General features: G+C 40.4%; 1 protein-coding gene across 1 annotated transcript in view; it reads left to right on the top strand.

Moving 5' to 3' along the window:
• Nucleotides 1-14,783, top strand: part of LOC121289276 (CMP-N-acetylneuraminate-beta-1,4-galactoside alpha-2,3-sialyltransferase-like) — a 651,606-nt gene that overhangs the window by 233,766 nt on the left and 403,057 nt on the right. Inside the window, exon 3 of the mRNA XM_041208545.1 lies at nt 13,419-13,461. Coding sequence (XP_041064479.1) covers nt 13,419-13,461 — 43 coding nt within the window. The remainder of the gene's footprint in view (nt 1-13,418; nt 13,462-14,783) is intronic.

Raw genomic sequence — 14,783 nt, 5'->3', positions numbered from 1 at the left:
GCATGTATACAGAAGCAAAATATTGCAGCTGCTGGTTTTTTATTTGTTTGGCTGGGGAAGCAGTTATAGTTTGATGTTGGGTTTAACAGTCTGAAGCAGTGTGCATGGATGTGGTGCCACCAGGAATGGATCTCTCAGAGTTGAAGTTCGGTATATGGATGATGGTCTGACTTGGATGACAATAGTTAAAATTTGAGCTGTTCCTTGTGTTCCACTTGTGGAGCAATTGGCCACATCTTCCCTGGCCCACCCTCAAGCAATTCAGTGTTGTCCAGATTTTCTGTTGTAGGTTGAAACCTAGGACTTCACCACTTGGATCAGTTACCAGGTTGCAGTGGGTGATGTTTGCAGTCAACCATGAGATGGACCATCAAGTGGTGGGGCTGTTGTCAGTTTGTAGGGTGTGGAGTGTGTTCCAGTAGGGACCATGGGATTTTAGACAAGTGTGTGGTCTTCTTTTAACTCCTAGGTCAGTGGGAGTTCTTTGTCAGTTGTCAACGGTGTTTTCCTTATGGACATCAAGAGGTTCAATATGAGGGACACAGCAACCTTCACATGGCCCTCCTGTTACAGGAAGTTTTCCAATCTGAAAGCCTGCAAACTAATGCTGCCAAGAAGGCGAGTGAACCCTGGTCACTGGGCTCCTGGTCCAAGCAGTAAAAACCCACTGGCAGCTGCTGGTAATCTGAAATAAAAACAGAAGAACAGGAAGTACGCAGCAGGACTGGCAATGGAGAGAGAAAAAGTTAATGTTTCAGATTAGTGACCTTTCATCAGAAGTAGTTGCATATAAATCTTGCTTTATTATTATTGGTAAGGCTCCTATCCTAGTCCTAAGAAAGGCTATTTTAAAAACATCTCCCTGTAAAAATGTCAGCTGTGGTATAATTGGTAGTGTTTTGTTGCTGGGTCAGAAGGTTGTTGTTTCAAGTCACGTTCCAGAGCATATCAAATTCAGGCTGACACTCTGCAGCACTGAGGGAGTGTTGCAATGTAGGAGTTGCCATCTTTTGGATGAGATGTTTAACTAAGACCCAGTTTGCTCTCAGTTGGATATTAAAACTCCCATGAAACTATTTTGAAAAAGAGCTGGCGCTCCTGGCTAATTTTTATCCTATAGCCAACACCACCAAAACAGATTAGTTGGCCATTTTAAGATTGCTGTTTGTGGGACCTTGCTGTGTGCAAATTTCCTCTACATTTCCTCCATGACAACGATGACTTCAAAAAGTACTTGTTTGTCTGTAAAGTAATGGTATAGATGCTAATTTTCTTTCTTTCTTGAATTGAATCAGATTCGGGCAAGTGAATGACAAGAGAATTCATCTAGATTTGTTAATCGTTGTCAGCCCTTTAAGCACTTGGTAAGATGTGCCACGGGATGGAATTAGTGCATTTCTGGCGGTTTCTCTTAAGCAGTTTAAGCAGATTCTAGTATCACCTGATGATTTGGCACCTTTCAAGACTAGGCAGTTAAGTGGTGGATGTCTTATATTTCGCTGCCATTATGCATCCTTTTCAAATTGACCTCTGCAAAAACAAATTATTTACAGATTGGTAAGGAAGTTTGTTTTGATGAATGATTTTGGGGTCAAAAGAGAGATTCCATTTCGATCAAAGGTGCAACTTTCAAGTTGCAAAGAATTGTACAGTCTTGGCTTATTGTGACATTAAGTATACATTCAGTAAGCATAATAATACTAACTGATTACTTTGATTATTGTTTAAAGATATAAAATCTGAGAAGTGGTAACTACCATGGAGGCTGACTTACAAATACCATCATGGTTGTTTCTAGAAACACCATGTGAATTGTTAAATTACACTTGATGGCAGAGCTTTGTCACAACCATCACATCATGGACTACAAGACTGGACACATGAGAATAATGTGATAATGGAGTTGATTTGAAGAACCTCCAGACACTTCTTGTATTCATTGCAATTTTTAGCTGCCATAGATAAACATAATCCTACAAGTCAAATCTTAATGTTGTACCAATTATCTAGGATAGCAGATAAGCAAGCATACAGAGAAGTTTTTATCATTGGCATGCACACAGGACATCACTATGGACTTCTAACATCTCCCAGCTGATGGTCAATGCCACATGGATAGATCTCCACCTATGCCATATAGTCCATGTATTGGGTTTATTCAGAAGTAAAGCTAGACATGAGCAAGAGCAAAGTTAGTAGAGTTAGGCAGATTTCAATATTTCACTTAATTAATGCAACGGAAGCAGTTTTGAAAACATGGGTTTCTTTGTAGACCTGGGAATGGGTCGTAAAACCCCATTAGAAATATAAATTATTCCTATAGGTTACGGAATTAGTTATGTTGAATGTAAAATAATTAGTTAATATTTCTGCTTAAGACCATCCTAAAGTATGTCATGTTGTCATAGAGACAGGCTATTGAGGTGGAAGGTTCTTTGTTCAATTTATCTGTGAGTGTTTGTTCATAGAAGCAAGCAGTTCAGCTTGGGGAACTGATGGAGGCATTTTCAGCTTTGCTGTGGTGGAGACTGCCTCTCACCAGATAAAGTGAGCTCACATGAGATGATAGTTGGGCCTGCACTTCAAGCAGAGAAAATACTAACTTCATTGTTCACCAAGTAGAATGTGAGTGGAGCTCAAGCTCAGTTTGGATTTCATGAGAGAAAAAGCAGCTAGAGCATTTACTCTAGCTTGCATCTAATGCAAGAAATCTACAGTGGTCCTCACAGAGCCTTGTGTCAGAAAACAGTCAGCAGAGACAGTCTGGAAAGCTATGGGAAGGCAGTTGGGTATCTGTCGGAAACCTGAACAAGGAGCTGAGGCATCTACGGTTGTGAGATCTATAAAGAAAAAGGTGGAAGGTTGCAGAGCCAAAGAGCTAATGGATGGATGAATCTTACCTCGGGGGTAGCTGGAACACTAAGGAGAATTAAAGTGAGCTTTGGAGGGCTGTGGCATATCTTTGAATTGGCTTCTAGGGAAGTAAATGCACATTCAAGATTGTTGAATTGCTGAAGGGAATTCCTAGGGGGAAGTAAAAAGTAAAACTGAGTTCAGAATATACATAGCTGTAAACTATACTGTCAGGAGTGCTTACTTTGTTTAATTCTTTTTCAAATACAATTTGATTCAAAAACATGAAATCTTGTGGCATAATTCTGTGATTGCTGGGTGTTTGGATTCCTTCTTTAAACATTAATGATCCCTAACAGGATCATAACAAGAGGAATGAACATATTGTTTCTTCAGGTCAGAAATCAAAAGATGGTTTGGGAAAGAAGTTCTCGGAAAATTGGACTAAGTGGCCAGTGGGAAATATAAAGCATCATATTTGAATTTATTAATTTTAGGGCATGTATTTATCATGTATGCTCCACATTATTCCTTCAAAGTTGTTCTGCTTGACTGCCTGAAGTTTGTTGAGTAACTTGCTCCAATTCATTTACTTTAGCTGTTCTGTCATTAAACTTTTGAACTTGTTCCTGGTCTTGGGTATCTCTGACTTCCAGATCATGATGAACTTCATTCTGTGGTCATTGTTCCACAGGGGTACCAGTACTTTCTCTCCATGCACACTGTCTCATGAATTAATAAATAACAGGTCAAGATGAGCAGTACTGCTCACAACTTCCTTTGGGCACTGGGTCTTGAAGAAGTCATGTTTTAATGATTTCTGTTGCTAAACGACTTGGCTTTTCCCGGTTGATAGATCTGATTAAAAACCTTGCATTACAGTAACTTTCTTGTTCTCTCATTCTTATTTCTTAGCAGAGCAAATTTTCCTTATCCTGATGTGGTCGTCTTTCTTATTTCTAACATTTCTTGTGTTCATGTGCGCGCGTGTGTCTATGCATAAATATGTTTGCTTTTTTCTATGACCTCTAGTGCCTACCTATTCCTGGTCTCCAGTTTAAGTAAGTCTGTCTGGATATCTGTGTCCATTCTCATCTATGGTATAGCAGTGACCTCATTGTCTGTAAAGTGACCCATGACGTCATAGAAGTAAAGTGTTTTGAGACATCCAGTGATTGTGAAAGACACTTTATATATGCAAGTCTGCCTTTTTTGTAACCTGTTTTCCACCTCATACTCTTCTACCCTACAACCTGTCTCATCTGACACCTTGTTTTCTCCTCAATTTCTCCTGCACCTATCTCGTTCAACTAAAGCTTTGCATTAGTTATCGTACGTCAAATAAAGAGCTTTGCAATCAGCTTGTTAATGATTATAGAGAGCACCTCACTCTTCACCTATGTCCACCGCTATGGTATGCTTTTAAACCTAGTGTTCCATTGACCTCAAATTACTGCCAGAGAACAAAATAAAAACATCTTACAAAGTCCTAAAAACAGATCTCTCTCATACCACCCTCCCCACACCCAGCCACAGATGATGTATTTGCATTTTCTGTGAGAGTTTATTTTTTGTTCCCATACCTTGAATCTCCTATTATCCAAGCATTCTGTTGGGAATTACTTGACTATTGCCTGATGCCTCCCCTTGATGGCACATCTTCAGGTCATGCAGAGAAATGAAGCTACAAATCCATGCCCCAAGTATGTTGGTGCTCCAACAGAGGTCTGTAAGAAGGGTTCAAAATGACACATTTTTGCCCCTCTTTCCATTTGGTAACATTATACTTCTGCCTTGAGCCAAAATACTATCATTTCATGCAATGCCTTCATAGTGCTTTATGTGGGCCATAAGCACTATGTGCTGTTCAAACAACCTTGCAATTAAGGGTACACTTTGTGCAAAGATAATACATAAGAGCCCACTGAAAAGTGCAAAATCAATCACTCAAGATTTTGGATGACATAATGAGCACTATGTAGCTGTGTGTGGCTTAGTTTGCTTTTGTAATCTAATACTATAGATCACCTATCTGCCATATGTTCAGGTAATAAAAACTTGTTACGTATATCTTAATTAACCACTTGAGGGTAGAAAATTCCTCCTGTCTAGTTGGTGACTTGCCTTTTGGGGATCAGGACCCTCGGAAAGTTTCAGTAAAGGCCTAAAACCTTTAGGGTTGATCAAAAACATGTCAAAAAGCTGTTCAATGCCATTTGAGGGAGTTGTGTTATTTCCATTGGTTTATCTCAGTTACCTAGATCATCAAAGTTATAGTTGCCTTGGTTGGGAGGCAAAATTATCATCTCTGTTGAGATTTAAAATGTAATAATCACAATATTGTAGCAACAGTAATTTAAATAAAATCCACTTTTGCTTGAACATTATCCTCAGCTGACCATCTTCCATGAAAGCCCTGTTCCAGTTTTAAATACAAATTTAATAACATAAGCTGACCCTTGACTATCAGTACGCCATATGGTTCATTGAACATAGACAGAGGATAATTGCCCTGTTTGGGAAATCTGTTTCCTAACCTTATTAGGATTATTTTTGCAATCAAATTACCATGTTGTAAATTTACATTTTTTCCTATTTTTAATCTCATATGCCCAATCATAGAGGAAATCTGTGGAACATTGTAAATACTTTTTTGAAGTCAGGGGTATTTGTGAGATGGATATTAAAACCAGAGAGGAAAGAGGAAGCAATCTAAGAACTAAACCTGAAACGTTCTCATGTTCCTCGTGTTTTTTGGAGATTAAACTTTTCAATGTTGATATTTCAAGCTTGCATCCTACCTAGTAGATAAAATTAATATTGTCTTAAATATATTTCTAGAAGTAATGAACATCAAACATTTTTTGGTAATGGCATTGCATTTAAGACTTGTTGATCAAAACTACATTTTTTTTGTATTCAAAAATGTTAAATATTGAAAAACCCTAATTGTCTCTTCATGGTCCCTTTGCAATACATTATTCTTGGCCAGGATGAGGTCCTGGAAAACTCCTCCCTGGCTTTCTAATCACACTTGGAGATGCAGATGAGTGGCCTAAGATTACATTTAGCTGCTTGGTAGCACAGAACTTCAGTTATTGCTGAAAGCTATTGTCGAAACTTTTTGCCTTGCACTCACCAGGGCAGATTCGCAAGAATACCAAATGTAAAGGGAGCAACAACTTATATTGCATGAAAAGAGGATGCTGATTGGTTGGCAAGAGAAATCTGGCAGAGGCATTGCCATGGAGAATGTACCAGGAAACAGTTAACTGCCAAGCTTTGGTTTAAATTCAAACCAGACAGGTCGACTTTCATCAAGGCATTGCCACGGGGAATGAACCAGGGAATAGCTGTTCCCCAAACTTTTGTTTAGTTGATAACAGCGCAATGCATGGACGTACTCTTTCTGTTTGCAAATGATAGGGTTAATATATGTCACTTCTAGTGAGTCACACTGTGAGCCTGTCTTTTTGGCTTGATGGCAGCATCCTCTTGGCGGAGTATACCACTTGTGTTGCTACTCCATAGTTGCTCACATTTTTTGTGACACCTTACCCATCCAAGGCAATCTAAGGTAGACTGGACACTTTTGTTGCTGTCAAGCCAAAAAGACGTTCTGCCCATCACACGAATGAGTAATGTGTTATGTGAATTTGAGTGCCAGTGTGAAGCTAGATATGTAGGCTGTATGTCCCAGTGACTGGTAGATTGTATCAAACAGTATGTCCCTTCAGCTGTTCTCAACAGGCAAGCGCTGATTTTATTCAATCAGCCCATGCTTGCAAAACTCAGAACATGGTGTCCAACTTTAGATCTGATCCCATGATTGGACAGCATTTGCTAAACAATTCTGATTGTACTAAGAATTACACTGACAACCACTTTAAGATTACCAGTTGGGCGAATCAAGTTCTCTTACCAACCAATCAGCACTCTCTTCTTATGCAGTGTAAATGTTGTTCCCTTTGGAGAAGGTGCGGAAAAGATTTATGAAAATGGTTCCAAGATAAGGCACTTCAGTTATGTGGATAGTTGGAGAAACTGGGGTTGTTCTCCTTAGAGAAAAGAATTTTGAGAGATTTGATAGAACTGCTGAAAGTCATGAGGCGTCTAGACTGAGCAGATAGAGAGACATGTTCCCATATGCGGAAGGATAGAGAACCAGAGGGGGCAAATTTAATGTGATTGGCAGGTTTGATCATGGTTGTCAAAAGAGAACTGGATAAGCACCTGCAGGGGAAAAATTTGCAGGGCTGTGAAGCAAGGGCCGGGGAGGGGGGCAGAGAAGCTAGCCGAATTGCTCTTGCAGAGGACTGGTGCAAAATGATGGGTGGAATGGCATTCTGTGATGAAACCATTCCATGAATCTATATGCAGTGCCACATTACATTTTTTTCAAATACCCATTTGGAAGCTGCTTTTGATGTCCCCTTCTTAAATTGTCCATGGAACTTGATTATTCCTGATGCCAGTGTTGATGACACATGCAGCTGTGCTACAAGACTTGAGGGGATTTTTTTGATCTGCTTTTGAAACTTTAAAATCTTTTTGGTCCCGGGAATAGATGTATAAAGTGTTATAATAAATACAGCTGTGATGTTATTCATGTATAGATTGGGAATAATAGGACGAAATAGTAATTTTGCAAATATATTCCATTTTGCATTTACAGTTCTGAAATTGTAGACAGTTGTCAATCCTACAATTTATCCTAGAAATCTAAGCAATTTGTACAGTAGAAAAACTGTTACTTCTGTGTATAGTAAAATCAAAAGTGCTGTGCACATATGGAAATGTGTAGTTTGCAGTTGTCTTTTGTTTATTCCTGATGTAGAGCATTTTGCACAAGATAAGTATTTCTTCTGCCTCCATACTCTAATTAGATGGTGATTGTATATATAAAATATGATCGGTGTTAAGTGAGTAGTGTCATCATGTGTCAGTGATGTGAATGACCACTTTCAAAGAGATTGACAGGAATATGCCAAGACATGCCCTGTGCACAATAGGAAGGAGTGTTTGGATGCAGATGGTGACTGCTCTCAGTATAAACAATTTTGGCCTAATTAATTTTGCACAAGAATAGCTACAGTTAAAAGTTTGGTGTTAACTTTGTCTGACTAAGCTCCGTTTCTGTTTTTCATTCAGTGTGTGTGGTCTAATCACAAATGTAGAGTAGTTTGACAAAAGCAATGCGCACAATAATTTCTACTAATAATTTCAACTCTATATCAAAATATTACTCTGAAGTTTATGCCTTGGTCATTGTTCCAAACTAATTGTGATCTGTAATAATGCCATTAACAACATTTTACATTAACTATATTCCAAAACTTCCCTAGGGAGAAAAACGGTATGAATTTACTTTGAAGAAAAATCCAACAGCAGCCAGCAAATAACCTGGGAAACATTATGGAGTATCACAAATACATAGGATAAAGCATAAACTAGTAATGGAGTAAACTGATAATAGAGAATTAATCATAGTCGCTTGGCAGTATGGAAGTTTAGTATTGCTGAGAAAAGAGACATATTGCTGAAGCTCTTTGCTTTGCACTCATCAGGACAGACACAAGAATACCACATTTTCAAGGGAGCAACAATTTATACTGCATGAGAAAAGGGTGCCAATCAGCATAAATTGTTGATTCCTTTGCAATATGGCATTGTTGCGTATGTCCTGATGAGTGCATGACAAAAAGATTCGACAGCATCTCTTTTTTTTTCAGCAATAGAGAAGTAATTCTGAACTGAATTCAGAAAGGAGTTTGGTGTTCAATTTGAAAAAAAAAAGTAATCATTCCCCTTTAAGACATGTGAAAAAAATTTGCTAAGCAAAGTGCTTCTAAGATTACTTAACTGCTGGAGCACTAAAATTAGGCTATCTGGCATGAACTCCTTCGGATTAAAGTAAAATTGGCTGATATGATGCAGCGAGCATGTATTTAGTACAGTCAGGATGAGTTCCTGAAATATTCTTTCCAAAGCAGTGAGATAATTGGACATCAAAATAATGGATACCTCAGTGTCAGTTTCAGCTACAGGAGGGATTCCAGTAGTTCTCCTTTACAGTGAGTTACAGTGAATGAAATAGGTGCTAATCCAGTACATCATTAGAGGTGCTGCTGATATCAACTGACTGCTACTCTGGCAGGCTGATGATCTGAAATATTAGTTAAATAAAATAAGAGCATAAATAGGGGCAGGAGCAGACTTACAGCCCATGGAGCCTGCTTTGCTGTCCAATACAATCATAGAATGGTTACCGCACAAAAAAGACCATTCAGCCCATTTTTTCTGTAATGACTTAATGTCACTCCCCTGTAAGCCATTCTTATATACTATTGAGTGTGAAACTGCTGGCTTAGTACCAAGTAATGCTAAATTATGAGCAGTTTTATATTGATGACCTATATGAAAAATTGGTGAGAATCCTGTAAATCCATTTACTTCGAACTTTTACAAGGAGGATTCAGTTCTCGGAATCTGTTCTGGATTTGGACTCAGATTCTGTGGATGAAGGGTGGTGTGCTGATAAAGATCAAAATTTGTACAATGGGACTCTACGCAGTAACCTTTCTTGATGGTGTACCATGATCATGAACTTATTTTGTGGAGTGCTGAACTTTTGAACCGCTACAACTGATTTTCTGGTTTGGAAGTTTGAATTTTGAACAGGACATTCACTTTTTTTTCTTGTATTCTCTTTTATTTTTATATCTTTTTCCACCCCATCCCCGTCATATATTCTGTTTTTAAATATAAATATTGGAGAGCATTTGTACTATTGATTTGTTTAAACCACACATTATGTTGTGATTCCGGTTTTGTATTTATATCAAGCCCAAATGTATTATAGAATTAAGAAATGTCATATATTTGCAAATATGCTTGTCTCTTGATCCTCTCACCACATGCTGGATCCCACCACATGCTATATTTGAGGAAGGCAATGGCCATAGAGATATTGTTGCTGGTACTTCAGAGACCCAAGGTAACGCTCTGGAGACCTGGGTTCGAAACCTGTCACGGCAGATGGTGGAATTTAAATTCACAGTGGAATTCAGGTGGAATTAAAAGTCCAATGACCATTGTTGATTGTTGTAAGATCCCATCTGGTTCATTAATGTCCTTTAGAGAAGGAAATCTGTTGTCCTTATCTGGTCTGACCTACATGGAACTGCAGACCCACAGCAATGTGGTTGACTCTTAAATGCCCTCTGAAATGGCCCAAGCGAGCCACTCAGTTGTATCAAACTGCTACCAAGTCTCATAAAAGGAATGAAACTGGACAGACCACCTGGCATTGACCTAACATCTGGGAGCTAGTGCCAAAATTGGGAGAGCTGGCTCAACGACCTGACATCGTCATCTTCACAGAATCATATCCTACAGATAATGTCCCAGATTAAATACCTTTGTGAAAATGCAGTTTCATTTAATCAGATTCCTGGGTATTCCTGGGTCCCAACGGCAGTGGTATACAGTCGGGAGGGAGTTACCCTGGGAGTCCTCAACGTTGACTCCGGATCCCATGACCAGGTCAAACATGGGCAAGGAAACCTATTGCTGATTGCCATGTACCGTCCCCCCTCAGCTGATGAATCAGTGCTCCTCCATGGAGGAGGAAGCACTGAGGATGTTAAGGGCGCAGACTATACTCCGGATGGTCGACTTCAATGTCCATCACCAAGGGTGGCTTGGTAGCACCTCTACGGACTAAGCTGGCTGAGTCCTGAATGACATAGCTAGACTAGGTTAGCAGTAGGTGGTGAGGGAACCAATAAAAAGGAAAAACATACTTAACCTCATCCTCACCAACCTGCCTGCTGCAGATGCATCTGCCCATGACAGTATCGGTAGAAATGACCACTTTGTGGAGACGAAGTCCTGTCTTCAGATTGAGGATACCCTCCCATCGTGTTGTGAGGCACTACCACCGTGCTAAATGGGATAGGTTTCAAACAGATCTAGCAACTCAAGACTGGATACCCATGAAGCGCTGTAGGCCATCAGAAGCAGAATTGTACTTAAACACAATCTGTAACCTCATGGCCCAGCATATGTCCCACTCTACGATTACCATCAGGCCAGGGGATCAACCCTGATTCAATGAAGAGTGCAGGAGGGCATGCCAAGAGCAGCACCAGGCAGGCCTAAAAATGAAGTGTCAACCTGGTGAATCCATAACACAGGACTACTTGTGTGCCAAACAGCATAAGCATCAAGTGATAGAGCTCAGTGATCGCACAACCAATGCATTAGATCTAAGCTCTGAAGTGCTGCCGCATCCAGTCCGTGAATGGTGGTGGACAATTAAACAACTCACTGGAGGAGGAGGCTCCACAAATATCCCCATCCTCAATAATGGGGGAGCCCAGCACATCGGTGCAAAAGATAAGGCTGAAGCATTTGCTACAATCTTCAGCCAGAAGTGGTGATTCATCTCGGCCTCCTCCAGAGGTCCCCAGCATCACAGATGCCAGTCTTCAGCCAATTCAATTCACTCCACGCGATGTCAAGAAATGGCTGAAGACACTGGCTAGTGCAAAGGCTATGGGCCCTGACGATATTCCGACAATAGTACTGAAGACTTGTGCTCCAGAACTTGCTGCACTCTTAGCCAAACTGTTCGAATACAGCTACAACACTGGCATTTACCCGGCTATGTGGAAAGTTGCCCAGGTATGTCCTGTACACAAAAATCAGGACAAATCCAACCCGGCCAATTACCACTCCATTAGTCTACTCTTGATCATCAGTAAAGTAATGGGAGAGGTCATCAACAGTGCTATCAAGTGGTGCTTGAATAGCAATAACCTGCTCACTGATGCCCAGTTTGGGTTCTTCCAGGGCCACTTAGCCCCTAACCTCATTACAGCCTTGTTTCAAACATGGACAAAAGAACTGAACTCCCAAGGTGAGGTGAGAGTGACTGCCCTTGACATCAAGGCTGCATTTGTCCAAATGTGTCACCCAGGAACCCTAGCAAAACTGGGGTCAATGGGAGTCATTAGGAAAATTTTCCACTGGTTGGAGTCATACCTAGCACAAAGGAGGATGGTTGTGGTTGTTGGAGGTCAATCATCTCAGCTCCAGGACATCATTGCAGAAGTTCATCAGGGTATGTCCTCGGCCAAACCATCTTCGGCTGCTTCATCAATGATCTTCCTTCCATCATAAGGTCAGAAATGGGGATGCTTGCTGATGATTGCACAATGTTCAGAACTATTTGCAGATCCTCAGATACTGAAGCAGTCCATGTCCAAATGCAGCAAGGCTTGGACAATATCTAAGCTTGGGCTGACAATGATGTTCAGTGGGTTCAATTACCAACACTGAATCCCCTACTATTAACATCCTGAGGGTTACCGTTGACCAGAAACTGAACTGGACTATCCATATAAATACTGTGGCTACAAGAGTAGGTCAGAGCCTAGGAATCTTGCAACAAGTAACTCACCTCTTGACTCCTCAAAGCTTGTCCACCATCCAAGTCAGGAATGTGTTGGAATACTCCCCACTTGCCTGGATGAGTGCAGCTGCCACAGCACTCAAGAAGCTTGACACCATCCAGGAACAAGGCAGCCCACTTGATTGGCACCACATCCACAAGCATTCACTCCACCACCGATGAACAGTAGTAGCAATGTGTGCCATCTACAAGATGCACTGCAGGAATTCATGAAAGCTCTTTAGGCAGCGCCTTCGAAACCCATGACCACTACCATCTAGGAGGAAAAGGGCAGCAAATGCATGGGAACACCATCATCTGGAAGTCCCCCTCCAAGTCACACACCATCCTGGCTTGGAACTATAGCGCTGTTCCTTCACTGTCAAAATCCTGGTATTCCCTCCGTAACAGCACAGTGGCTGAAGAAGGCAGCTCACCACCACCCCAAGAGCAACTAGGGATGGGCAATAAATGCTGACCCAACCAGTGAATCCCACATCCTGTAAATGAATAAAAAGAAATTTCAGACTGTCACCTTTTGAAGACTGTGTACTATCCGTAATATTTTCTGGAATTCTAGGGAAATACATTAAGTGCATAAAAGCATCATGTTCTTAATTTGCATTCTTGAAAAATAGTGGTGGGACACACAAAGATGTTCACGAGCTTATCTGTTCAGGAGAATAATGTTATGGGGGCTGGTGTACAGAAATAGTGAGTTCTGATGTGCAAATGAGATGGGCTTATTTACATTTAATTTGATGAGTTCATTATCACTAGCAAAGTTGTCACAAACTTTGTGTATGATATCTAAATATTGGCTCCAGAAGCTGCCTGAGATTGCATGCACAAGACGTATATCAATTTGATCAAGATTTATCCAGTCAAAGGTGGATTGGGGCACATTAGAAGTTAATTGTTTTTAAACCTTGAAGGTTGGCTGGAAAATAATTCTTTGAAGGTTATGAAAATGTTTGAAAATCTTGTGAAGAACTGAAAATAGTATTCAGAACTAAGTAGTGCTAATATCAAGTTTTTAAGGTATTTAACCTATAGGGAAATGTAGTGCTAGTTTATTGAATTATCTGTCTTTTCTATTCTTTTTCAGAATATGATAGACTGGGATTTCTGCTGAAGTTAGATTCCAAAATGTAAGTCCAAATTATTTTCAATTAACCTTTAACTAATTTGAAAGTTTTTTTTTAAGCTATTTTGAGACACTGCTCATGGCAGAATATCTTGTCCATTGGAACAGTGTCCAGAGAAATTGCAGATAAAGACACAGATTCTGGAATTGTGACCTGTATTTCATCAGTTAATAACTATTAATGATACATGTAAAAGAGCAGAAGCTCAGAATTTAGACAAATGGATGTTGAATCTTCTATCGCAGATTTCAGAATGAAAGTGTTCGGGTAGGAAGCAAAAATAACGTGTGTTTTCATTTCTAGCTGTGTAGGATGATAGATGTGATAAGTTGCCCTAATTGAATGCAATTGTGCAGACCATAAAAGCAGGCAAAATTGATGCTGTTTTCTTGGGTGCTACAAGTGCCTTTAAAGCTCAAAAATTCTGTCCTTGGCATGGGCACAATTGTGGGGGGGAATTGTGCCGGATGCCACATTGGTGCATGCGACAGTGAATATCCCTTGAAAGAATGTAGAACAGGACACATCCATGATGTTTAATCAGCATGCAAAACCGATTTGATACCAGTGGTGCTACTTTAGACCACATCACTCCAGCCAACGCTCCCCGAACTCTGCACATCTGAATTAGGAAGGACCGACCCTCACCTGCTTGCACTGTCCCATACCCCAGAAGCACTAGTTTCAGGGATCTTGAACTACTTACAAATTAGTCGCTAGTTAATTCTTCTGGCTGTTACTATGGTTCCGCAAAGCTTGGTGTTTCAAGTTACAAAAGTCTACAGGGAGGTGGTTGGCATGTGCAGAAGGACTTTTTGCTGTGTTCAGGACTTCCATACAAACCAGTAGTTCCAGACATCCGTGCACTAGTAGGCATTCTCCTTGGAATACATTATGACTTGGAGAATGAACAGAGTCCACAGAGCAGGTCAACCTGCTGGAAGAAGGAGGAGGGAGAAAATCTTCTGTAGCAGATTTTAGGTTGAAAATGTTGGGTAGGAATCAAAAATAATAAGTACATTTTCATTTTTAGCTGTGTAAGATGATAGATGCGTTAAGGTGCCTTAATTGCATAAGTGGAATTGTGCGAACATATTTGCCCAGTGTGTTCAGCGAGCTATACTCTCCAACTTGAACCTCAGCAAGGAACAAAGCTTTATGGATGTCCACACTGAAAATCTTTCCCTTACTACTGCTAGAACTGCAGCCTCTGAGCAGGACCAGGACTGCATTGACAATGGTCACCCTTCACAGCCATAGCGATGAACTTATATGCATCTGATGCCTTCCAGGCTGGAGACGGAGATAGTTGCAACATCTCACAA

This window comes from Carcharodon carcharias, chromosome 16 (assembly GCF_017639515.1).
Source record: "Carcharodon carcharias isolate sCarCar2 chromosome 16, sCarCar2.pri, whole genome shotgun sequence".
NCBI classification, from domain to species: Eukaryota; Metazoa; Chordata; class Chondrichthyes; order Lamniformes; family Lamnidae; genus Carcharodon; species Carcharodon carcharias.
This window is presented reverse-complemented; position numbering and strand designations above follow the sequence as displayed.